Source organism: Procambarus clarkii, chromosome 34, assembly GCF_040958095.1.
Source record: "Procambarus clarkii isolate CNS0578487 chromosome 34, FALCON_Pclarkii_2.0, whole genome shotgun sequence".
Classification (NCBI taxonomy): domain Eukaryota; kingdom Metazoa; phylum Arthropoda; class Malacostraca; order Decapoda; family Cambaridae; genus Procambarus; species Procambarus clarkii.
Window position 1 is genome coordinate 4,919,750 of NC_091183.1, and position 27,349 is coordinate 4,947,098.

The 27,349-nt window shown below is 47.6% G+C and overlaps 1 protein-coding gene across 1 annotated transcript in view; it reads left to right on the forward strand.

The window, feature by feature from the left end:
* The first annotated feature begins 8,028 nt into the window (after positions 1 to 8,028).
* LOC138370923 (uncharacterized) overlaps positions 8,029 to 27,349 on the forward strand; it is a 39,829-nt gene continuing 20,508 nt past the window's right edge. Inside the window, exons 1-2 of the mRNA XM_069335586.1 lie at positions 8,029 to 8,073; positions 8,243 to 8,393. Coding sequence (XP_069191687.1) covers positions 8,029 to 8,073; positions 8,243 to 8,393 — 196 coding nt within the window. The remainder of the gene's footprint in view (positions 8,074 to 8,242; positions 8,394 to 27,349) is intronic.

Consider the following 27,349-nt stretch of genomic DNA (forward strand, 5'->3'; position numbering starts at 1 on the left):
AATTTCATCAACACAAGACAGAACACGAAACAATGGATATTGAATAGAAGTGTTTGTAGAAAGCCTATTGGTCCATATTTCTTGATGCCTCTATATTGGAGCGGAGTCTTGAGGTGGGTAGAATATAGTTGTGCAATAATTGGCTGTTGATTGCTGGTGTTGACTTCTTGATGTGTAGTGCCTCGCAAACGTCAAGCTGCCTGCTATCGCTGTATCTATCGATGATTTCTGTGTTGTTTACTAGGATTTCTCTGGCGATGGTTTGGTTGTGGGAAGAGATTATATGTTCCTTAATGGAGCCCTGTTGCTTATGCATCGTTAAACGCCTAGAAAGAGATGTTGTTGTCTTGCCTATATACTGTTTTTTTTGGAGCTTACAATCCCCAAGAGGGCATTTGAAGGCATAGACGACGTTAGTCTCTTTTAAAGCGTTCTGTTTTGTGTCTGGAGAGTTTCTCATGAGTAGGCTGGCCGTTTTTCTGGTTTAATAGTAAATCGTCAGTTGTATCCTCTGATTTTTGTCTGTAGGGATAACGTTTCTATTAACAATATCTTTCAGGATCCTTTCCTCCGTTTTATGAGCTGTGGAAAAGAAGTTCCTGTAAAATAGTCTAATAGGGGGTATAGGTGTTGTGTTAGTTGTCTGTTCAGAGGTTGCATGGCTTTTCACTTTCCTTCTTATGATGTCTTCGACGAAACCATTGGAGAAGCCGTTATTGACTAGGACCTGCCTTACCCTACAGAGTTCTTCGTCGACTTGCTTCCATTCTGAGAAGAACTCTGTAGGGTAAGGCAGGTCCTAGTCAATAACGGCTTCTCCAATGGTTTCGTCGAAGACATCATAAGAAGGAAAGTGAAAAGCCATGCAACCTCTGAACAGACAACTAACACAACACCTATACCCCCTATTAGACTATTTTACAGGAACTTCTTTTCCACAGCTCATAAAACGGAGGAAAGGATCCTGAAAGATATTGTTAATAGAAACGTTATCCCTACAGACAAAAATCAGAGGATACAACTGACGATTTACTATAAAACCAGAAAAAGGGCCAGCCTACTCATTAGAAACTCTCCAGACACAAAACAGAACGCTTTAAAAGAGACTAACGTCGTCTATGCCTTCAAATGCCCACTTGGGGACTGTAAGCTCCAAAAAAACCAGTATATAGGCAAGACAACAACATCTCTTTCTAGGCGTTTAACGATGCATAAGCAACAGGGCTCCATTAAGGAACATATAATCTCTTCCCACAACCAAACCATCGCCAGAGAAATCCTAGTAAACAACACAGAAATCATCGATAGATACAGCGATAGCAGGCGGCTTGACGTTTGCGAGGCACTACACATCAAGAAGTCAACACCAGCAATCAACAGCCAATTATTGCACAACTATATTCTACCCACCTCAAGACTCCGCTCCAATATAGAAGCATCAAGAAATATGGACCAATAGGCTTTCTACAAACACTTCTATTCAATATCCATTGTTTCGTGTTCTGTCTTGTGTTGATGAAATTAATACCCTATTAATACCCTTGTTCTGTCTTGTGTTGATGAAATTAATACCCTATTAATACCACATTTTGTTCTGTCTTGTGTTAATGCCACATCACCCCTTCCACCTCACTCAAATGTAGATATAAAATCGGAGATGCGTAAGTTCTATTCAGTTGTGTATTTGTGAACTAAAGTCTTTGAAAATGTAATAAGTTTTACGAAACGCGCCCGTGTCGCGTCAGACTAGAAATAAAAATTAATTTTGGAGAATTGATTTTTGATTTACCTCCAACAGTGAAGCGTAATGTACGAAAGATTGAGAAAATTCGTGTTAGAATTATTAATCTTACTTTTTCGGTCATATTTAATAATATATGTCTACAGGAAAGACTGCTACCAAAATATACTAATATATATATATTATATATATATATATATATATATATATATATATATATATATATATATATATATATATATATATATATATACAATCTTTGGACAACACCCACCAGTGGGACTCGAACCCAGAAAGCACAACTACCTTCCAGTAGCTGGCATAACTAGTATGCTTTAACCCACTTTAACCTTTAACCTTGTGGTTTATGCAAGTATAGGCTTATAAGCTGGACACGAGTTCTCTCACATTGACAGTGGCTTGACGAAAATTGCAGACTGACCCCTCACTCATCTGGTGCCTTCGGGAGGTAGAGATGTTTGAGATATATATATCTCGAACTATCTACTTCTTTTGTAAGGTCTGATGGCGTAGTGGGTTAAAGCATACTAGTTATGCCAGCTACTGGAAGGTAGTTGTGCTTTCTGGGTTCGAGTCCCACTGGTGGGTGTTGTCCAAAGATTGTTTATCTTCACTTGTGGTTTATGCAAGTATAGGCTTATAAGCTGGACACGAGTTCTCTCACATTGACAGTGGCTTGACGAAAATTGCAGACTGACCCCTCACTCATCTGGTGCCTTCGGGAGGTAGAGATGTTTGAGATATATATATCTCGAACTATCTACTTCTTTTGTAAGGTCTGATGGCGTAGTGGGTTAAAGCATACTAGTTATGCCAGCTACTGGAAGGTAGTTGTGCTTTCTGGGTTCGAGTCCCACTGGTGGGTGTTGTCCAAAGATTGTTTATCTTCACTTGTGGTTTATGCAAGTATAGGCATATATATATATATATATATATATATATATATATATATATATATATATATATATATATATATATATATATATATATATATATATATATATATATATATATTTCTAGTCTGACATGGTGCGTCCCCTGGTCGTGGTGGGAGATATACACACTGTGGGAGCGCCCAGCGTGGGAGCCCTGGTCATGGTGGGAGACATACACACTGTAGGAGCGCCCAGCGTGGGAGCCCTGGTCATGGTGGGATATATATATATATATATATATATATATATATATATATATATATATATATATATATATATATATATATATGTGTGTGTGTATATCACGAAAATAAACACGTGATTAAGAATGTGACAATGTCAGACCACGGAGGAAAAATGAAACAGGAAATTTCCTTAAGTACTTTCGTATATTAAATACATCTTCAGAAGGTGTATTTAATATACGAAAGTACTTAAGGAAATTTCCTGTTTCTTTTTTCCTCCGTGGTCTGACATTGTCATATATATATATATATATATATATATATATATATATATATATGTATCTTTTCAGTTATATATATATATATATATATATATATATATATATATATATATATATATATATATATATATATATATATATATATATATATATATATATATATATGTGAGTGATCATGAATGCAATTGCAGGATAATGAAGGTTGTGGGAGTTATAGGAGGAGGCGCCGCAGGGCTGTGTGCCGCCCGCCACATCCTGGCCGCGGGTGACATGCTGCCAGTGGTGTGGGAAAAAGCAACAGAGGTCGGAGGGACTTGGGTGTACTCCCCTCAGACGGGAACCGATGAACACGGTCTGCCCATTCATTCCAGCACGTATAAAAACCTCAAGTGAGTGATCATTAAAGTTTTCGTAAAACGTTCTTTCAGCCGTTTTTAAGCTCAGTTTGATTTATTTAATGTTTTAAGGGAAGAATCAATGTCATTGCTTTTTAATGGCTTTTTTCTGTTCGGGGAGAAAGACGCAAGCCAGTATGGGGGACTTATTAAAATTTCAGATTATAAAGATGTAAAGTTCTGCAGTAACACAAAATATGTTTGATGGCTATAAGACAAATATGTTTGTCTAACATAGACAAACATATTTGTCTATGTTATAGACAAATTCTATAACATAGTTGAGTAGATACAGTAAGTACAGTTAAAGCAAATTTATAATGGGAATAACCAGAGTAACCTTTATTAAAAGTATACTTAAAGCCAAGTAACAAGATAAGGCAAAATTCCGCAGAACACCAATTATGCTTATTGACTATAAGTAAAAGTATATGCCAAATGGCATAACATAGTTGAGTATGCAGGCGATGAGTCACAATAACGTGGCTAAAGTAAGTTGAGCAGACTTTAGAAGGTGAAGGGACGACGACGTTTCGGTCCGTCCTGGACCATTGTCAAGTCGATTGTGAAGAGGAATGTTGTTGTTGTTATAGATTCAGCTATTCGGAACAGGTTCCAAGTAGAGAGGTTCCAAGTAGCACGGGCTATGGTGAGCCCGTAACTTAGCTGGCACAGGAGCGGGGCAAATAGCACGGGCTATGGTGAGCCCGTAAGTCTACTTACCTGGCACAGGAGCGGGGCAAATAGCATGGGCTATGGTGAGCCCGTAGTGGACTTACCTGGCACAAGAGCGGTGCCGTGTGAAGAGGAATTGATTGATTGATTGATAAAGATTAAGCCACCCAAGAGGTGGCACGGGCATGAATAGCCCGTAAGTGGTACAATTTTTTTTTCTCAGTATTCTGAGGTTGCATTTAACCATCAAGCTGTTATCGTGGGGGAGGATACTGCTTCACGGTCTTTATGAGGGTGTCCAGCTGCTGGACACCTTTGTTGACCAGGTGAGTGGCTGTGTTGATGGCTTCAGGGTGGCCACTGCATGATTCAGGAACTCTTAAAGCTCTTCTAAGGTCATTGGTTGCTTCACATTCCAGAAGATAGTGAAGTAATGGCTTTTCTGTGACAGTTTGGCAGAAGATGCACTCTCTCTGTCGGGGTTCACAAATCTCCCAGTTGCATCTGTAACCTAGACGTAGTCTATATAACCTAACTGCTATTTCCCTGTGTGAAGAGGAAGATGATTGATTGATAAAGATTAGGCCACCCAAGAGGTGGCACGGGCATGTAATAAAGGCCATGTTATGGAATAGGTGAACATAGACCCCACACAACCTATAAATTATGTGAGAAATCCTTAAAGAATTCTGATATAGATCTAGGGGTGGTTCTAGATAGTTTTCTATCTCCTGAATACCACATAAAGAACGTTGTGCGAGGAGCCTATGCCACGCTTTCTAACTTCAGAATTGCTTTTAAATATATGGATGGTGAAATACTAAAGAAATTGTTCACGACTTTCGTTAGGCCAAAGCTAGAATATGCAGCGGTTGTGTGGTGCCCATATCTTAAGAAGCACATCAACAAACTGGAAAAGGTGCAAAGACATGCTACTAAGTGGCTCCTAGAACTGAAGGGCAAGAGCTACGAGGAGAGGTTAGAGGCATTAAATATGCCAAAACTAGAAGACAGAAAAAAGAGGTGATATGATCACTACATACAAAATAGTAACAGGAATTGATAAAACCGACAGGGAAGATTTCCTGAGACCTGGAACTTCAAGAACAAGTGGTCATAGATTTAAACTAATTAAACAAAGATGCCAAAGAAATATAAGACAATTCACTTTCGCAAACGGAGTGGTAGACAGTTGGAACAAGTTAGGTGAGAAGGTGGTGGAGGCCAAAACCGTCAGTAGTTTCAAAGCGTTATATGATAGAGTGCTGGGAAGACGGAACACCACGAGCGTAGCTCTCATCCTGTAACTACACTTAGGTAATTACATGGTTGTGTTTTGTTTGTGCCTTTTGGCTCTCCTATTACCAAGTTTGGGTTCCTGGTTTCCTGGCTTACCCGACCTGTTGGCATGTTCACAGTCTCTCGGTTTCTCTTCTCTAGAATCGCGTGTCGGGACTTTCGTCTCCGATCTCCTGGTGGGCTTGCGGGCGTTGGGATATTTTTCTGTATGGCGAACGTTCCATCTCCTCCTTTGCCGGCTTGGGTTTCCAGCTCTGCTGGCTCCGTGGTCGCACCCGGGATCTTCCTGCGGTTCCGCCTCTTCTTGGGCTCGATTGGCCATGGCGGGGCTGGTTCGGTTCTGCCTCGAGTCTCTCACCTTCTGTTGGTAGTCGGGTGGCTTCGGTGATGGTGTCCCACTTGCGTGCTCCTTCTTGGCAGCGGTGTGGGGTTTTTGGTGGTTCTTTCTTTTCCTTCTGCGGTTGCTGCGTTTGTTGGCGTTGTCTTGTCCTTCTCTTTTGGAGGTTTGGGGCCGTCCTCTTGCCCCATACTGTCGCCTCGTATCCTGCGGCGCTGGCAGAGCCGCTTTCACTTGCTTTCGGTATTGATGTTACTTCTGTGCCGTTTAGCAAGCTGTCTCGTGCATTGTTTCACCTCCAACCTGCTCTTGCGCCGCCTGAGGCGTCCTGGTCATTGGACAGAGTGCTCTTTTCTTCTCCTTGGTTTGGTGTGGCCCCTTCGGTTCAGGATTGTTTTCCAGGGCTCTTTTTCTGTTGGCATTGGGCTCTGGGGGTCGGGTTGGGGAGCTTCATGCTCTCCTCTGGCGCAGGGGTTTCTGCTCTTTCGGTCTTCGTGTTGGTTTTGTTCGTTTGCAGCAGTCTCCTTCTTTTCTGACGAAGACGAAGAATGGGACTGCTGCTTTCCGTAGGGGTCCCTGGGTAGTTGATGCTTAATTGGTTGGGCCGGGGTGCATCGTGTTTTGTGTCCGGTGACGGCTCTTCGCTGTTATTGCACGCCATGAATTCTGTGTCCTTTGACGCGCTTTAGGTTGATCCGGTTCCCCTTCTTCCCTGATCGCGGGTGCGGGTCTCCCAGGTTGTCCGCAGAGTTCTTCAGGCTAGCCAGCCTGCGGTCTATCCCCGTACCCATGACGTATGTAAGTTAGCTGCTCTTGCTGCCGTCTTTGGCACCGTGTCCTGGGCTGGCATTTGGGCACGGGGCTTTTGGTGGTCGAACAGGGTCCTGGCTGCTCGTTACCTCGTGCACGTCCCTGGGCCTAGTCGGGCCTGTGTCATTTTGTGTCGGCGGTTGCAGCCAATTGTCTAGACTTTAGAGTTGTGGAGTGAGCAACGACCGCCTCCCGGGGTACGTCCCAAAGTTTTTCCTCTGTAGGTAGTTAGCTCCGGGGACCCGAAGGGGCTCCCCCCAGAAAACCAGCGTTGAATGTAATGAAACGCCATTTTCTGGGTGAGACCCAGAGGCTCCCTGGCATCCCTCCTTCCCCCTGGTTGGCGTTTTTTTGTGTGTGTTTTGACATCCAGCCTCAGAACTGACGGGTGGATAGCCGGCGTAAGAGGTCTGGGGCTCCCCATTTCCACTCCCAGGGAGGGGGGAGCTGTGCAGACAGCGTCGCGGCGACGTGTGACGTCATGATCGTTTGCTCGTTTCTTTTAGGGGAGTTCTATCACTTGTTCGGCTTTTGGTAGCAATAATTTCACCAGAATAAGGGTTTGTTTTGGGATGCTTACCTTTCTGGGTGCCTGACCCGTCGATGGCAGACATAGAATGCTTCAAACCACACGGTGGTTTCTATAGGTCATTGCTCCCCTTGCCTCTCTGAGGGGACCAGGTTCTGGCTCGTGGTCCCCGGTAGGCCCACAGAACTCCATACACATGACTGATGCCAAGTCTGACATTTGCATATCAGCCTAGTAAGCTCCGGGGAGCCTCCGGGTCTCACCCAGAAAATGGTGTTTCATTACATTCAAAGCTGGGTTTTTTCACTAGACAGTAGGTTTGGTGTAGAATTTGTAGTCTTCCATGTGGCTGACTCAGTCTTAGTTCCTGGTCTCTCTTGCCAGTTGTACTGGCCCCTCTGGGCAGAGATGAGTGAGTTTGTAAAATAATATTTTAATTGATGATACTCAGAGGTCCAGTCTCAAATCTACACAATAAAATATCTTACCATAGTGAAAGATAAGATCAGAAGTATAGAATAGACCCAGTGAAGTATAAGATGACCACAAGTACAATTAGAGAACATTGTGTGAGGATCAGAGGTCCATACACTTTTTAACCCTTTTCCAGAAAATATTACAAATCTTTCCAGAACAGAAATTGCAAGCTATTGTCAACTCCTTCTGAATCAAGTTTTCACCTAGAAAGTTTTGTTTCTAGTCATGCCACAGTTGTAGAAAGCCTATAGATAACTGTTACAGGTCAGACACAGTATATATGCAATACATGACACTACTGCTTTGTGTGCTTGTAGAAATAGTAGCAGCTATTGTCGTTGCCATGCTGGTGGTTGCAGCTGCAACTGTTATAGCAACATTATTACAAGTATTGTAGTTGTCAAGTTGTAGTAAGACATGTATATTCCTCACTGTATGCCTTATTTCCATGCTGCTCTTCACCACAGCATGGTGCCAATGCAATCATAATCATTCTTTATTAATTACTCTTATACCAAATAATAATAAATAATCTAAAAATTATTTGTGATTTTCAGGTGATACTGTCACACAACCTTCCAACACCAGTAACATCAGAGTTGCCACCCAATGTTCGTCAAGTTCGTGGTGTGGTGTCTGCCTTGGAAAATGGTTTTGTGTTTGGAGATGGGTCCTCTGCTGAGGCTGATGCTATCATGTATTGTAGTGGTAAGAAAAGAGACTTTTATAATACCAGTATATATTTTATGTGAAACATCCCACTCTTACTTTGTGCAAATTATTTTTAGAATATTTCAAAGCAGTACCACTTAATTTGTGCATCAATATCTATAGTCATGATGTCCTAACATCTCTCCCTTTCTTTCATGTATTGTTCTGCTCTGCCTTACCCCAAACACTGGTCATGTGCCTCAATTATATTGTCCCCTTATTTCACCATTAGTCCCCTTATATCACCATTATGCATCTTGTTAAATGATGCTTTGTCATGCTACCAATGTCCATACCACTTAAGTGTATCGCACGTCACCCTCCCCACCACACTGTATTTCCTGAATTTACCAGAATGGGTACACCACTAACACACTAGAGTGGGCTCACCAAGAATAGGATGCTGGCAGCTTTTCAAAGGTCCCCACACTTGTCCTGATGATTTTTTCAAGCTGGATTTAAAAATTCAATTGTTTTGGCATTTACGGCTTCGGTAGATAGGGGGTTCCATGGGTTTATAATTCTACGGGTGGAAAATCATCTGTTTTTATTCACTCACTCGTTTCTTATTCCAAACCTATCATTTCCTTCCTCATTACTATACTCATCACACATTCTGTGTTTAACCACATGTTTTCCATTCTCATTTCCACTGCTTATGTTCTTTAACACATTGTCGCTTTCTGTACCCGAGTTTTACTTTAATATGTGATATCAAATAAACTTTAATATATGACTTGTTAAATTAAGTACCTGCCCAAAACAGTATGCATGTTAGTGGATTTGGAAGAATGTAAAAATACCAATCTTATGTAAACTCACAAACCCATTGTACCTTCTTGTAAATAAAATTATTATAAAGTCAACTTTGTTGGGAAGGAGTGCGAGGGGGGGGGGGGGCAGAAGAATATAAAGTACAATATTGGAATGGTTTCGTGTTTTTGTGTTATTAGACACAAAAACAGACATATTTTGATTTCTGTGGCTCTTTGAATTTATATTCAATGTTTTGTGATTTTCTGGGAAAGCCTTGTCGGCTCCCTGAAGCTATCTGAGCTGATGTGAGTTACTAGTTTTGTCGTGACGCTGAACCCCGGTTCATTCCGAACACAGCGAATACACAACACATAACACCTTGCCTCAGCAACCGTTACTACCACCTATACTCCTACTGTTACGGCCCTCTCGGGACGCAACGGGGTTCTTACTCTGATGTTGTTAGATGAAGTTGTATCCGACCCCAAGCCAGTAGTGGCTTTCAAGGGATGTGATCCGTGACGCAAGAAACTTAAAGGGGGAAGGGAAAGAAAGTTAAGAACTTAAGACTATAATTGTCACCATCACCAAATAAATAATATATAAAAGAGTGCACAGGGGAAGGGGTATAAACACTATACAGGGGAATTAGTCACACAATTGTCTTCTGCTGAAGACTCTGGTGCAAAACTCTCGGTGCTGAGTCCTCGGTGCTCTTGATTCTCGTGGCCTCTTGACGAATTCTTCTGAGAAGTTGAGCCTACCCTGGCCACAGGTCAGCCAAAACACAGGTCCACTGGGGGCACCGCCGTGGAGGCCGTCAACCACACGTCCAGCAGGTCTGCTGGCAGGTTCCGGATCAGCAAGGCTGGTCAGGCCACTCCACGGGCGATATTAGGGTAACGCCCTAGACAGGAGCCTCGTGTGATACCACAAATCACTCTCCTGTCCTCAATACCCCAGTGGATAATCGTCTCCAGCAGTCGGTCCCGGGTAATCCTTCTACTGCCACTCCACTGGCAGGGTAACACCACAGTGTTCTTCTGGGGGACGACTTCACAGCTGCTGCAGCAAAGCACAAGGTATGGAGACGGCTGCCTTGGGTAGACTGACTCAACTTCCATCACAGCAGTCCCAGGTCGACTCTGTAAGCAGACACGTCATCAATAACTGGGACACACTAAGGCACCTCACTTACAGGCTCAGACACAAACGCCCACCTATCCACTCTATAGATGGCGCTGGTGTCTGAGCACCACCTCACCAGAGGTCAGCAGCGGCGGTGTTGTGAGCTGCACAGGACTGGAAACTGGCCCTTGTGGCCAGTATTCGCCGTCCTCACCAGGTGTCGTCGTCCGTTTGGCGGGGGTTTCGGGAGCTGACCCACAGATGGCGCGGTCGTCACTGCTCCGTGCTTGGACGTCGGATCCGGGTTCGTAACACCTCCCCGCCAAAAAGAATTTGGTTTGGGGTTCTATAAAAAGAAACACAAACCAAATTAGTACGGCGACACAACTCCAAATGGATTCACTTACTCTATGAACTGGAATGGCGAGGCTGTCTTGTCCACAGAACCGTACCACTGGGGAACTCTCGCACAAAGGAAACTTGCAGATGTAAGGCAATGTCCTGCCTGGCGTAATCTTCCACGTCTCCACTGCGATGTCAAGCAGGGGCATCATCTCACCTCTCTCGAGTAAGAATCGGTGTAGTCACGATCTGGGGGCGACTCGACACTTCTCTGTGTCGTGGCACCGATGATGGCTGATCACAGACGGCATTTCTGGTACCGGTCCGATGGTCCTTCAGGGAGACAGGAACCTGGAATACAGGGGTCTGATAATTCAGAGTGATAGCGACAGTGGGTAAGTCAATACTTACTGCATACACCTCTACTAGGCTTACACCTAGTTTCAACAGGGCTGTTCGTACGTCGCAGATGGCATTCGCTCTGCCATCGTCAGGTCGACCAACGTTCCACATAACGCTGCATTGAGGCTCAGCAGTCACGCGGGGGGTGCCAACCTGTCGGAAACAGTCACTCACATTATCATATCTCGTACCTCCTGTATCAACCATCACCTTCTAGGTCCCTTCTTCGACTGCAACACTCATAGTGCACGTCTCTAATCCCTGGGATTTCTTCCCGATGTTCAAGGGAGCCATCATCCTTCGGGTCGTCCACTGATCCTTACCGAGACCACACACGAGAATAAAACAAAATATCGCTAAGAAACATGGGGCCAATCGAGGGATAAGCTTCCCGAGCCTGTCATGTCCATAACCGGCTATATCCACTAGCCTGGTTTGGACCAAAGAGGGCACTAGACCTTTCGAACACACCTCACATACCTCTGACGTCTGGGGAATCTCTGGCTGGTTCAATGAACGCTGTACAATGCCATACCGCGAGTACACATCCGCCTTCGCTCCAGACTCGTTGGTATCCGTGGGTGCCTGCACACAAGGCCTCTCTTCTTGCTCAGGTACTTCTGCCATCGTAACCTCATGTTCCTTGTCGAGAGAAGAATCAGGAGACTCTGCTAGAACTCTGTCGATCTGCGGGTGAGAGGACAAATTAAACCTGTTTGAATCCGGGTCTGCCTTTACCTGGATATTACCATTGCCTGTTACCTCAGACCGTGCTGTTCCGGTAGACTCGTCCGCAACCTTGGGAAGATTGATGCTCCAATCTGTCACCAAGTCGTTGGCTAGTACCACGTCAATCCCAGCCACAGGGAGGGTATCGACTACTGCCAACGCACATGTGCCGCTGAAGTAAGGCGAGTCGAGATGTACCGTCACTAAGGGGGCGATGTACTGCGTCCTAGGAAACCCAACCAGGACAACCTTTTGTCTCCCATCCACACTTACTCCCTCGGGTAACGAGCTCTTCACGATCAGGGACTGGGCTGCTCCACTATCTTTGAGCACTACAACTGATCTACTAGTATGATCACTCGATACATACCCGCCTGAAGTGTGAGGGGAAAACAATCTGGGTTCTTCCTGCGTAGTCGTAGACTGGTTTCCTGCTGGTGATGTTCCACAGCTCATCAACATCACCTCCCTTCGTGCGCCGCCACCTCTTCTGCCTCAGCACATAGCAGCTACATGCCCTTTCTGCCCACAAGTCCAGCACACCATATTCCTCCTCAGACTCCGGTGTTTCGGACTGCTAGGACTAGTCCTTTGAGGGCTACTTGGGGGCGTCTTCTTAGCGCTTCGTGGGACGGGGGTCTCTTCTTCGTCCTGAGGTCTGTCAAACCGGCGCTGGTAATTCCTCGGGACGTACTTAGCAGAAGGCCTATGCGTCAGGATATACTCTTCAGCCATGGTGGCTGCCGCACTCAAGGTCTCCACCTGCTGCTCCTCCAAGTACGTCTTCAGGTCTCCAGACAAACAATCCTTGAAGTCCTCTAGCAGTATAAGCTGCTCGAGGTCTTCCTTGGTCTCCACCTTCTGAGAGGCACACCATTCCTGAAAAAGTCGCTCCTTGATGGTGGCGAATTCGGTGAAAGTGTGCTCTGAGGTTTTCTTCAGGTTTCTGAACTTTTGCCTGTAAGCCTCAGGTACCAATTGGTACGCCATGAGCACAACCTTCTTCACCTTGTCGTAATCGCCGGAGTCGTCAAGGGATAACGTAGAGTAGGCGATTTGGGCCTTCCCAGTCAAGACTGACTGTATCATGATGGCCCAATTCTCCCTTGGCCACTCCAAAGAGGCAGCGACTTTCTCGAAGGCTGCAAAGAACTTTGACACTTCCTTCTCATGTAATTTGGGGACCATTTTGATGTTTCTTACCGGATCGAAACTACTGGTTTCCGTTGTTGGCCTCCGACCACCGCCTAGTCGCAATACTTCTAGTTCATGTTGTCTCTGTCTTTCGTTTTCTTCTCTCTCTCACTGTTCTCTCTCTCGTCTCTCTTCTCTTCTTTCTTCTCTTTCTCTCTCTTCTCTCTCTCGTTTCTCTTCTCTTTCTAATTCTAACCCAGCAAACAATTTTAGGTTGCCACAACATATCTGGAAAGTATTTGAAAGTATTGGAAACGTTTGTTTTATCGTATCAGATACGATATTGTGTGTGGACTTAAATAGGTTTCCAAAACTTATAACCAAGACATATGTATCTAACACTAATTTGAGATGTTGTGGCAACTTTACACTCCTAACATGAGTCATTCATAATCCATTCATATACCAATATGAATCTCTTATGAAAGGTTTGAGCCAATAATCTGAACCCTTTTTACATCTTTGTGTTTAAAGTCAAATTTCTTGAAATTAAATTATATTTTATATTATATTATTTTTATTATATTTCATATTATATTATTATTTTCAATTTAAATATTAAAACCAATTTAAGGGTAAAAAAAATCTAATAATTTATATTTCTTTTATTATTTACTAACAATTATAATTATTTACTAACGGAGAGAGGGGAGGCTGTACGGCAGAGAGTGGCGGCTGTGGCGGACAGTGGCGGCGGTGGCGGATAGTGGCGGCGGGCGGACAGTGGCGGCGGGCGGACAGTGGCGGCGGCGGGCGGACAGTGGCGGCGGGCGGACAGTAGCGGCGGTGGCGGACAGTGGCGGCGGGCGGACGGTGGCGGACAGTGGCGGCGGTGGCGGACAGTGGCGGCGGGCGGACAGTGGCGGCGGTGGCGGACAGTGGCGGCGGTGGCGGACAGTGGCGGCGGGCGGACAGTGGCGGCGGGCGGACAGTGGCGGCGGGCGGACAGTAGCGGCGGTGGCGGACAGTGGCGGCGGGCGGACAGTGGCGGCGGTGGCGGACAGTGGCGGCGGTGGCGGACAGTGGCGGCGGGCGGACAGTGGCGGCGGGCGGACAGTGGCGGCGGGCGGACAGTGGCGGCGGGCGGACAGTGGCGTCGGGCGGACAGTGGCGGCGGTGGCGGATAGTGGCGGCGGGCGGACAGTGGCGGCGGGCGGACAGTGGCGGCGGTGGCGGATAGTGGCGGCGGGCGGACAGTGGCGGCGGGAGGACAGTGGCGGCGGGCGGACAGTGGCGGCTGTGGCGGATAGTGGCGGCGGGCGGACCGTGGCGGCGGTGGTGGACAGTGGCGGCGGGCGGACAGTGGCGGCGGCGGGCGGACAGTGGCGGCGGCGGGCGGACAGTGGCGGCGGCGGGCGAACAGTGGCGGCGGCGGGCGGACAGTGGAGGCGGCGGGCGGACAGTGGAGGCGGCGGGCGGACAGTGGAGGCGGTGGGCGGACAGTGGAGGCGGCGGGCGGACAGTGGAGGCGGCGGGCGGACAGTGGAGGCGGCGGGCGGACAGTGGCGGCGGCGGGCGGACAGTGGCGGCGGCGGGCGGACAGTGGTGGCGGCGGGCGGACAGTGGCGGCGGCGGGCGGACAGTGGAGGCGGCGGGCGGACAGTGGAGGCGGCGGGCGGACAGTGGTGGCGGCGGGCGGACAGTGGTGGCGGCGGGCGGACAGTGGTGGCGGCGGGCGGACAGTGGTGGCGGCGGGCGGACAGTGGTGGCGGCGGGCGGACAGTGGTGGCGGTGGCGGACAGTGGCGGCGGTGGCGGACAGTGACGGCGGTGGCGGACAATGGCGGCGGTGGCGGACAGTGGCGGCGGTGGCGGACACTGGCGGCTGTGTCTGGCGGGCGGTGGCGGGGTCTGTGATGAGTCGTGGCGGCTGGCGGTGGTGGGTGGTGGCGGCGGTGGTGGTGGGTGGTGGTGGCGGTGGCGGCGGCTGGTGGTGGCGGCGGTGGTGGTGGGTGGTGGTGGTGGCGGCGGCGGCTGGTGGTGGTGGGTGGTGGCGGCGGTGGTGGTGGGTGGTGGTGGCGGTGGTGGTGGGTGGTGGTGGCGGCGGCGGCGGGTGGTGGGTGGCGGCGGCGGCTGGTGGTGGTGGGTGGTGGCGGCGGGTGGTGGTGGGTGGTGGCGGCGGGTGGTGGTGGGTGGTGGCGGCGGGTGGTGGTGGGTGGTGGCGGCTGTGGTGGGTGGTGGCGGGCGGTGGCGGGCGGCGGCGGCTGTGGTGGGTGGTGACGATCGGCGGTGGGGGGGGCTGGTGGCGGCTGGCGGTGGCGGCTTGCGGTGGCGACTGTGGCAACGGGCGGTGACTGCTGATAGCGGGCGGTGGTGGCGGCTGGTGGCAGGTGGTGGTGGCGGTGGTGGCGGCTGGTGGTGGTGGCAGCTGGTGGCGGTGATGGCGGCTGGTGGTGGTGGCAGCTAGTGGCGGTGATGGCGGCTGGTGGTGGTGGTGGTGGCGGCTGGTGGTGGTGGCAGCTGGTGGCGGTGATGGCGGCTGGTGGTGGTGGTGGTGGTGATGGCGGCTGGTGGCGGGCGGTGGCGGGCGGTGGCGGCTTGTGGCGGCTGGTGGTGGCGGCGGTGGTGGGTGGTGGTGGTGGTGGTGGTGGGTGGTGGTGCCGGCTGTGGTGGGTGGTGGCGGTGGTGTCGGCGGCGGCTGTGGTGGGTGGTGGCGGCGGCGGTGGTGGTGGGTGGTGGTGGCGGCGTCGGTGATGGGTGGTGGCGGCGGTGGTGGTGGGTGGTGGTGGCGGCGGCGGCTGGTGGTGGTGGGTGGTGGTGGTGGGTGGTGGCGGCGGGTGGCGGTGGTGGGTGGCGGGTGGCGGCTGGTGGTGGGTGGTGGCGGCGGGTGGTGAGTGGCGGTGGTGGGTGGCGGTGGCTGGTGGCGGGTGGTGGTGGGTGGCGGTGGCTGGTGGCGGGTGGCGGTGGCTGGTGGCGGGTGGCGGCTGGTGGTGGGTGGTGGCGGCTGGTGGTGGGTGGTGGCGGCTGGTGGTGGGTGGTGGCGGGTGGCGGGTGGCGGTGGTGGGTGGCGGTGGCGGGTGGCGGCTGGTGGTGGGCGGTGGCGGGTGGCGGCTGGTGGCGGGTGGCGGCTGGTGGTGGGCGGTGGCGGCTGGTGGTGGGCGGTGGCGGGTGGCAGCTGGTGGTGGGTGGTGGCGGGTGGCGGCTGGTGGTGGGTGGTGGCGGGTGGCGGCTGGTGGTGGGTGGCGGCGGGTGGCGGCTGGTGGTGGGTGGCGGCGGGTGGTGGGTGGCGGCGGGTGGCGGCGGGTGGCGGCTGGTGGTGGGTGGCGGCTGGCGGCTGGTGGTGGGTGGTGGCGGGTGGCGGCTGGTGGTGGGTGGTGGCGGCGGGTGGTGAGTGGCGGTGGTGGGTGGCGGTGGCTGGTGGCGGGTGGCGGCTGGTGGTGGGTGGTGGCGGGTGGCGGCTGGTGGTGGGTGGTGGCGGGTGGCGGCGGGTGGCGGCGGGTGGCGGCTGGTGGTGGGTGGTGGCAGGTGGCGGCTGGTGGCGGGTGGCGGCGGGTGGCGGCTGGTGGTGGGTGGCGGGTGGCGGCGGGTGGCGGCTGGTGGTGGGTGGCGGCTGGTGGTGGGTGGTGGCGGGTGGTGGCGGGTGGTGGCGGGTGGTGGCGGGTGGCGGCGGGTGGCGGCGGGTGGCGGCGGGTGGCGGCGGGTGGCGGCGGGTGGCGGCTGGTGGCGGCCAGCTGGGACACACCCTTCACCACTGAAGGTCTCAGCACAACTAACCATATGTCTCTCTCACCCACCAGCCCAGTGTTGCCAGCTCGCGCTCTCAAAATGTTTCCTTCAAAGATTGTATATTATCTTTGAACAACAAGTTTGATTATCAAGGAAATAATGCATATATTATTGTCACATTAATACTGTGCAATATCTTATTACATTCCTGCTAAATAATTATAATTTGAAACAGGACAAAAAATCCCACATATATATAAAAACCAACATTAGAGATCACGAGGCCTAGGCCTCGCCTGTGACCACACATCCTGCCTCCCTGGCCTGCTACACTCACACACCTCACACTCTTAAATCTCTCATAATCACTCTCACTCTCTTACTCTGTCACTCTTACTCTGTCACTCTTACTCTCTGTCACTCTTACTCTCTGTCACTCTTACTCTCTGTCACTCTTACTCTCTGTCACTCTTACTGTCACTCTTACACTCTGTCACTCCTACTCTCTGTCACTCTTACTCTGTCACTCTTACTCTCTGTCACTCTTACTCTCTGTCACTCTTACTCTCTGTCACTCTTACTCTCTGTCACTCTTACTCTGTCACTCTTACTCTCTGTCACTCTTACTCTCTGTCACTCTTACTCTCTGTCACTCTTACTCTCTGTCACTCTTACTCTGTCACTCTTACTCTGTCACTCTTACTCTCTGTCACTCTTACTCTGTCACTCTTACTCTCTGTCACTCTTACTCTCTGTCACTCTTACTCTGTCACTCTTACACTCTGTCACTCTTACTCTGTCACTCTTACTCTCTGTCACTCTTACTCTGTCACTCTTACTCTCTGTCACTCTTACTCTCTGTCACTCTTACTCTCTGTCACTCTTACTCTGTCACTCTTACTCTGTCACTCTTACTCTCTGTCACTCTTACTCTCTGTCACTCTTACTCTCTGTCACTCTTACTCTCTGTCATTCTTACTCTCTGTCACTCTTACTCTCTGTCACTCTTACTCTGTCACTCTTACTCTCTGTCACTCTTACTCTGTCACTCTTACTCTCTGTCACTCTTACTCTCTGTCACTCTTACTCTGTCACTCTTACTCTCTGTCACTCTTACTCTGTCACTCTTACTCTGTCACTCTTACTCTCTGTCACTCTTACTCTCTGTCACTCTTACTCTCTGTCACTCTTACTCTGTCACTCTTACTCTCTGTCACTCTTACTCTCTGTCACTCTTACTCTGTCACTCTTACTCTGTCACTCTTACTCTCTGTCACTCTTACTCTGTCACTCTTACTCTCTGTCACTCTTACTCTCTGTCACTCTTACTCTGTCACTCTTACACTCTGTCACTCTTACTCTGTCACTCTTACTCTCTGTCACTCTTACTCTCTGTCACTCTTACTCTGTCACTCTTACTCTCTGTCACTCTTACTCTCTGTCACTCTTACTCTGTCACTCTTACTCTGTCACTCTTACTCTCTGTCACTCTTACTCTCTGTCACTCTTACTCTCTGTCATTCTTACTCTCTGTCACTCTTACTCTGTCACTCTTACTCTCTGTCACTCTTACTCTGTCACTCTTACTCTCTGTCACTCTTACTCTGTCACTCTTACTCTCTGTCACTCTTACTCTCTGTCACTCTTACTCTGTCACTCTTACTCTCTGTCACTCTTACTCTGTCACTCTTACTCTGTCACTCTTACTCTCTGTCACTCTTACTCTCTGTCACTCTTACTCTCTGTCACTCTTACTCTGTCACTCTTACTCTCTCTCACTCTTACTCTCTGTCACTCTTACTCTCTGTCACTCTTACTCTCTGTCACTCTTACTCTGTCATTCTTACTCACTCTCAGTCACCCTTACCCATTCATACTCACTCTCTCACTCTTACTCTCATACTCTTACTCTCAATTACTCTTACTCTCAATCACTCTTACTCCCAATCACTCCTACTCCCAATCACTCCTACTCTCAATCACTCCTACTCTCATTCTTACTCTTACTCTTACTCCCAATCACTCTTACTCTCAATCACTCTTATTCTCATTCTTACTCTCACTCTTACTCTTACTCCCTATCACTCTTACTCCCAATCACTCTTACTCTCAATCACTCTTACTCTCAATCACTCTTACTCTCAATCACTCTTACTCTCATTCTTACTCTTACTCACTCTTACTCTCAATCACTCTTATTCTCATTCTTACTCCTACTCTCACTCTAACTCCTACTCCCAATCACTCTTACTCCCAATCACTCTTACTCTCAATCACTCTTACTCCCAATCACTCTTACTCTCAATCACTCTTACTCTCAATCACTCTTACTCTCAATCACTCTTACTCTCAATCACTCTTACTCTCACTAACTCTCAATCACTCTTACTCTCACTCTAACTCTCAATCACTCTTACTCTCATACTCACCCTTACTCTCAATCACTTTACTCTCACTCTTACTCATTCTGTCACTCTTACTCACTCTGTCACTCTTACTCACTCTCAGTCACTCTTACTTATACTCACTCTTACTCACACTTACACACTCTCTGGCACTCTCACTCACCTTCATTCACTCTTACTCACTCTTACCCACTCTCGCTCACTCTTACTCACTCTAGTTAATAAGAACACGCCAATATAAGACAACAAAACGTTTTCAGATTCGTTCTCACCACTTTCCAGCAACTTTTAAAATTTATATAAATTATCTTAGGGAATAATACATAAATTATATATTTAAACATGATATTAGTGTTTAGTGGAATGCATAAGGAGTCAAATTGTGTTAAAAAGAGCGATTTTTAGAAAATTTGGAAAACTACTTTTTTCTGTTCATATTATAACTAAATGGATTTTAAAGGTTTCACTCAGCCAATATATATCATTCACAATTTATTAATGAATTTTACAAAAAAACACCATAAATTTTATATTTAAACATGTAAAAACTATTTGTTTTACATTTGGAAGAAAATAATTGTAGAAAAACAATTTATAATTAAACCTTTGTGTTTGGATTTTTTGAGTAAAAGTTTCTCAAAGGCTCTCCTGCACCATTCTCAATGCAAATCATTCCCACACCTATGGGAAGAGATAGGCGAACGTTGTGTAGATGATTTGTGTTTGCTGGGAAACGCCTTATCTCTAATTCTTTTCGTAATCTCTCTCTTTCCATTTCTTGTCTTTCTCTTTCCATTTCTAATTTCTTATCTTCTCTCTTTCTCGCTTCCTCTTCCCTTTCTTTAGCGATTTCTAGTTTCTTCCATTCTATTTCTCGATGGATCTCTAGTTCACGCATTTTTACAGTAAGCACACTTATATTTAATTCACTCTCATCACTTTCGATATCACTGCTCTTACCTTCCTGTTCAGTGGAAGCTATTTCCTCACCTTCCCTTATACTAGGAGTCTCGCCTTCCTGTTTCTCTGCCTTCAAGTGCCGGTGAACCTTGGACAAGATCTCCACACGGGAATCACTGGCACGGATCTTGATCTCCAGGAAGGCGCTCACTAGCACAAGTTCCGGTTTGCTCAGATATTTTAATCTGGCAAGACAGTCCTCTCTGTTCAGAAAAGCCTGAACCTCGTCCAGATCATCGATGGTAGCTTTTTCTGCCATTTTCACAGACGGAACACTCAACTAGCACTTAACACACCGCTTTCACGTTAGCACTTAACGCCCCGAGTACTGTTCTACGCCAATATTGCACTTTATCACACCTGGCGCCTCACTTGCCAATATTGCACGTAATTACTTCGGGCACCGCACTACACAATATTGCACTTAATCACAGCGAACCCTTCGCTCTACAATATTGCACTGAATCACTGAGCACCGCACTAGTCAATATTGCACTTAATCGCTTAGTCACAGCGAGCACCGCACTGCACAATATTGCACTTAGTCACTCTTGAGCACCGCACAGGACGTATAACGTCACAATCGTCACACACAGGGGGAATTATATACAGGGATTACGGCACTTCACCACCCCTGTCAAACGTACTTAACAAGGGGACGGATCCCGCTGGGGATGCCAATTATGTTACGGCCCTCTCTGGACGCAACGGGGTTCTTACTCTGATGTTGTTAGAGGAAGTTGTATCCGACCCCAAGCCAGTAGTGGCTTTCAAGGGATGTGATCCGTGACACAAGAAACTTAAAGGGGGAAGGGAAAGAAAGTTAAGAACTTAAGACTATAATTGTCACCATCACCAAATAAATAATATATAAAAGAGTGCACAGGGGAAGGGGTATAAACACTATACAGGGGAATTAGTCACACAATTGTCTTCTGCTGAAGACTCTGGTGCAAAACTCTCGGTGCTGAGTCCTCGGTGCTCTTGATCCTCGTGGCCTATTGACGAATTCTTCTGAGAAGTTGAGCCTACCCTGGCCACAGGTCAGCCAAAACACAGGTCCACTGGGGGCACCGCCGTGGAGGCCGTCAACCACACGTCCAGCAGGTCTGCTGGCAGGTTCCGGATCAGCAAGGCTGGTCAGGCCACTCCACGGGCGATATTAGGGTAACGCCCTGGACAGGAGCCTCGTGTGATACCACAAATCACTCTCCTGTCCTCAATACCCCAGTGGATAATCGTCTCCAGCAGTCGGTCCCGGGTAATCCTTCTACTGCCACTCCACTGGCAGGGTAACACCACAGTGTTCTTCTGGGGGACGACTTCACAGCTGCTGCAGCAAAGCACAAGGTATGGAGACGGCTGCCTTGGGTAGACTGACTCAACTTCCATCACAGCAGTCCCAGGTCGACTCTGTAAGCAGACACGTCATCAATAACTGGGACAACACTAAGGCACCTCACTTACAGGCTCAGACACAAACGCCCACCTATCCACTCCATAGATGGCGCTGGTGTCTGAGCACAACCTCACCAGAGGTCAGCAGCGGCGGTGTTGTGAGCTGCACAGGACTGGAAACTGGCCCTTGTGGCCAGTATTCGCCGTCCTCACCAGGTGTCGCCGTCCGTTTGGCGGGGGTTTCGGGAGCGGACCCACAGATGGCGCGGTCGTCACTGCTCCGTGCTCGGACGTCGGATCCGGGTTCGTAACACCTACACACACCAGACCCTTGAGGCGTACCACTCGGTTTGTACTTGAACACAATGAATGAACATATGGAAGGTATTTAAAGGCTGTCGGGTTTTGTCATTTAATTACAAAGAATAGACTCTGACAAATAAATACATATTAACATACTCTATTAGGTCAATACACTTCCAATACCCTTAGACCACTTGACCTCCGCGATCACCACCCACACTCGTAACTTCCGCCTAAGTCCCTAATACGGAATGATTACTACAATGCTCCACACCCGGTTAGTCTTTCATTCAATACTCACATACTGCAGACTTAACTTCGTCACTAAGATCACATCAGGTTCTCGCATAGCTGTCTGCTACACTTCGCTGCTGCCGCAAACGGGGATCCAGAGGACTTGCCAGTTCAAATCCCACAATCAGACTGACTCCAGTCAGCCATGGCCTCAAACATTTCACCCCGCCTCTCAAGGAAGGTATAATCCGATTAACCTTATCCCTAGAGCGGTAACCTTGATCCTAGAAGCCTGACGAAGAATAATTCCTCTTTCCAGGAATTAGTAATTTGGCTAAACAGCTTCGGTCTTAATCCATTGAACTTTCTTAGATATGTGATCCATAGTCTGACTACTTACATGTACTTCCAATCATCATTCGTTAAGTGTTGTAGTAATGATCCTCTAGCTAATAATTCCTACTAACTTGTGGATTACAACAGTTTGTAGTCATCAGTTACCGGAGTTCTTATGTATACCGGTAACCTGGTCCACTCAGAGAAACAGGGAACAATGGCATGTGAGCACTTTACATTAAAAGTGTCATATTCCGTCATCGACCGAGGTGGTTACCTAGAAAGATAGACAAACCAAAAAAAAAAAGCTAGTCGGTAAAATTACTATCGACCGCCAGAAAGGACAGAGACTCCTGCTGAAATCAAATTAATTAACAACCCTGTCCTTAACTAGTACTCTTGTTCATTAGCATAACCTACCCTCCCAATATTGGGGGAGGGGGGGGGGGTGGTTACCGGCTCAGGCGGACCGGCCGCTTTTACGATGTCACTTTCGATGTTGCTGTTCCTTCTTCTCCGTTCCACTTGCTGTCTTGGGCGTTGTTTCACCTCCGGCCTGCTGTTGCGCTTCCGGTGCCATCCTGGTCGTTGGCCCGGGTGGTCATTTTCTTTCTTCTCCTCGGTTTGTTTGTTTTGGTTCTGGTGTGTTTTTGTTTTATCTTTCATGTCTCATTCTTCTGTTGGTGTTGACCTCTAGGGGCGGGTCGGGGAGTTTCTGGCTCTCCTCCGGCGCCCGTGTTTTTCTGCCTTGTTTGGTCCTCGTGATAGGTTCGTTTGATGCAGTCTCTTTCTTCTCGGGTTCTGTTTGGGTCTGCTGCTTTCTGGAGGGGTCCTTGGGTTGCTGCCTGGTTGGTCAAGCCAGGGGTGGCTCCTTTGTTGTTCGGTTGCGGCTCTTCGCTGTTCTCTGCGCATCTTGGCCTCTGGGCCCTGTGGTGTTTGTGTGTTACTGAGGAAGTCTTGGTTGTAGGGTTGATGTAAAGTCATGACTTGGTTACTGACTTTAATACTTAATATGATTACATGACTAGTAGCTACCAAGCTTGGCGGGCGTCCTGTACGCTCTTGTTTACCTTCCTCTCCCTGGCGTCTCAGCCGCCGCACATAGAAAACGGATGGTACCATTTTCTGTGAACATGACATCCCTCCTTTTCTTTAAAAAGAATGAATACAGGATGTCTACCATGCTTGTATCACAAAGCAAAGTTATTGACACAAAGTAAGTTATTAACATATCAAGAGATACTGCATACATTTAACATTAATTAAGCACACAAAGAATTTAAACAACTTAATCTTTTCCACAAAGGATTTCAATGTTAAAAATACATATGCAATGTTAAACATGAAAGAAACTGTAATACAAAGTTACAAAATATTGAATGAGAGATCTGCATTATTCAAACAATATTAAATTTAGTTTAGCATAATAAGTAAATACTTTTCATTACATAGGAACACAATTAATCATCAAATCGTGTAGGGCGTTTAACATGACGTTTAGGACGAGAGTCCTTAAATGCAATAACATCCCTTGATGAATTGTTTGTCGGGTTATAACTATTTTTTTCTTTTTCTTTTGCACGACTTTGCACTTCATCATTTTCTACACTAGTTGGAATCACTTTGAAATAAGCCATATTACGTGTTATACTATGATCTCTATTACTAGCTGTTACCATAGTTCCTTTTACACTAATCACTTTATATGGTTTTGTATCATACGGCATATCTAACTTTCCCTCTTTTTTCTTTTTAACGAGAACAGTGTCTCCAACCTTTATGAACTGTTCCTTTGCACGTTGATCATGAGCAATTTTCATTTTGCCCTTGGCTAGTGCATCCTTCTGAGCGAGACGTTTATCCGTTACCTCGGCTGGCATGACGGGTAGTGCGATTCTCATAGGACGTCCAAATAAAAGTTCGCCAGGCGACTTGCCCAGTGTTCCATGTGGTGTTGCACGGTAGTTCCTGAGAAAAGCATACATAGCTTGTTTCCAGGATCGTCCTTCGGCATGAGCACAGCGTACCGCTTTCATGAGAGGTTGCATGAATCTCTCAACTTCTCCATTTGCTTGAGGATGTAGTGGCATCACACGGCGGTGTTTGAATCCAATATGCTCAGCAAAGTTGACAAAGTCTTGTCCATTGAATGGCGGTCCATTGTCCGTCTTGACAACTTCAGGAATGCCAAAATTTGAAAAGATCTTGTCAAGTTTCGGGATGACGGCCTTTGCAGATGTGGAATTAATGATTTCTACTTCTGGATAACGTGAGTGATCATCAATGACTACCATCAAGTACTCTCCAGTTGGTAGTGGTCCGCAGAAGTCCATTGATACTTCCGTCCATGGTGCAGCAGGTAGTGGTGAAGGTTGTAGAGGTGTTGGTCTTGAAGTATCCACTGCAGCTTGGCAAGGGACACAGGCATCATGCATATCCTTTGCTTGACGATCAATGCCAGGAAACCACACCTTTTCTCGTAGCAGCTGTTTCGTCCTAACAAGACCTTGGTGTCCTTGATGTGCAAGCTTCAGAGCACGTTGCTGGAGAACAGCTGGAATCACGATACGAGTACCTCGCAGCACAGTGTCGCGTTGTTGCGTAACACTTAATTCTGTCTGGATGCGTTCAAGTGCTTTGAATGCATCTTGGTCAACTCCTGAGGGTGGGATGCGTGGAAACTTTTTCTTAGTCAATGCATCCACTGTTGCTTGCAGAGTTGGGTCCCCTAGGGTTGCAGTACGGATTTCATCAAGAGTAAGAGCCTTAGGGACTGCATCACAGGTTACAGAGTGTACATATTCCTCGGCAACTTGCTGATGCTTGGTGATGGTGAAACTGTTGGCAGGATGTCGACTGATGTAATCAGCGGGATTGCCTGCACCCGGCTTGTATTTCACCGTAAAGTTGTATGGTTGCAGACGAAGAGCCCATCTCTCAATGCGAGCTGGTGGTTTGGACTTTGGATTATTGAAGATGGTCTCCAACGGTTTGTGGTCAGTGACTATCGTGGTGAAGGGTGCACCAAGCAGATACACATTGAAGTGTTCACAGCCCCATACAAGAGCAAGAGCTTCCTTCTCTGTCTGACTGTATCGTTGCTCAACATCTGTGAGAGAACGGCTGGCGTAGGCAATTACTACTCTGGAATCTGGTTGACCAGGTTTGTGTTGGGCTAAAACAGCACCTAAACCAACAGGACTAGCATCCACCGTTAATTCAGTGTCCATTGATGGATCAAAATACGCAGCAGTCGCATTCTCTACTAGTGCATCTTTCACAGCATCAAATGCATTTTGCTCGATATCGCTCCAGTATCATGATGCATTTTTCTTCAGGAGCTCACGTAGAGGCTTCGTAATGGTAGGAAAATCTGGAATGAAGCGAGAACAGTAGTTTGCCATTCCCAGAAAACTATGTACTTCAGTGGACGTTGAAGGAGGTGCAGCATTCTTGATATCTGCAACTTTCTTAGGATCTGGAGACAGACCTTTGTCACTAAGTACATGTCCAAAGAATTCAATTTTATGTTGATTGAACTCACACTTTGCTCGGCTTAGCGTCAAATTCTTTTCTCGTAAGCGTTGCAATGTTGCACGAAGAGCTTTGTCGTGTTCAGCTTGGGTACGGCCATAAACAATGATGTCATCAGACATGTTGTCAGCATTAGGTATGTCTTGCAATACCTGGCTGATGATGTGCTGGAATACCTCGGCAGCACTGTTAATACCAAAACTCAGGCGCTTGTACCTATACAGACCTCGATGTGTCGTAAACGTTGTGATGAATCGACTCTCCTCATCAAGTTCAAGCTGATGATAGCCCTTGTTTAAATCTAACTTGCTGAATACAGTTGCACCATTCAAGCGGTAGATCATATCATCTACAGTCGGTGTAGGATGGCGTTCACGCATTATTGCCTTGTTGGGAACACGCATGTCCACACAAATGCGTATCTCATCTGGATTCTTCGGCTTTGGTGGAGTGACAATTGGGCTTACCCATGGTGTTGGGCCTGTTACTGGTTCAATGATATCTAGTTCTATCAGCCTATCCAGTTCGGCATCGACTTTCTTGCGAGTATGGAATGGTTGTCGGCGATGTGGTTGGGCAACTGGAATTACATCTGGGTTGATATGCAGATGTACTTTGCTATCAGTATAACAACCTATGGATTTAAATCGATCAGAAAATTCAGCAACAATACCATCAACATTGTTTGCAGATTCCACTGCTACAGCATTAGAAAGCTGAAGTAGCCCCAATTTGGTTGAAGACTTGTAACTGAGTAAAGACTCCTTTGCATTCCTAACAACATGGAATGTAGTAATGAGCATTGCATTCTTTGACTTAATCTCTGCAGTGAAAGTTCCAATCACTGGCAAGGCTACCTTTGAAGCATAGGCAGTGGCTTTGCCATTATAGTTCTCAAGCTTTGGGAACTGTTTTTTAAATTTCTCATAGTGGCACTCAGCAATGGTATCAATGTTTGATCCAGTGTCAATGAGAACCTTGAGACAAATACCAGCAATGTATACACATGTCTCTGGGTTGTTTGGAAGATCATTCCATTCTGTGATTGCTTGTACTCCATAAGTATAATCACATTCACTGTCATCTGAGACTGGTTGTAATGAAATGTTGTCTTGTATATTATTAACATTCTGGATATGAGGTGCAATATTGTGTTTACCACCTCGACCCCTATGACCTGATCCTCGTACAGTGCTTTTATTCATTGACTGTGGTTTCTTTAGTGCGGAACGACACATAGCACCAAAATGACCTAGTTTTCCACACTCATAGCACTTCTTACCTTGAGCAGGACAAACATTATCTTGGTGTGGGTAGTCTCCTCCACAATTGTAACATTTATTATTGACACCCTCTGATGTGGGTCGTTGTGACTGCTTGAGCCTTGTTCCTTGACCCCAGTTGTGACGTGGTTCTCGGCTAAATTTACTGTTAGGTTTGGCATATCTTCTTTGATTGCGATGTCCTCCCTGAACCTTACATACCTCATCACTGTTAGTAACAGTGGCAGAACCGTTGTTGGCACTGCACTCCATGACACGAGCATCACGTGCAGCATCTTCCATTC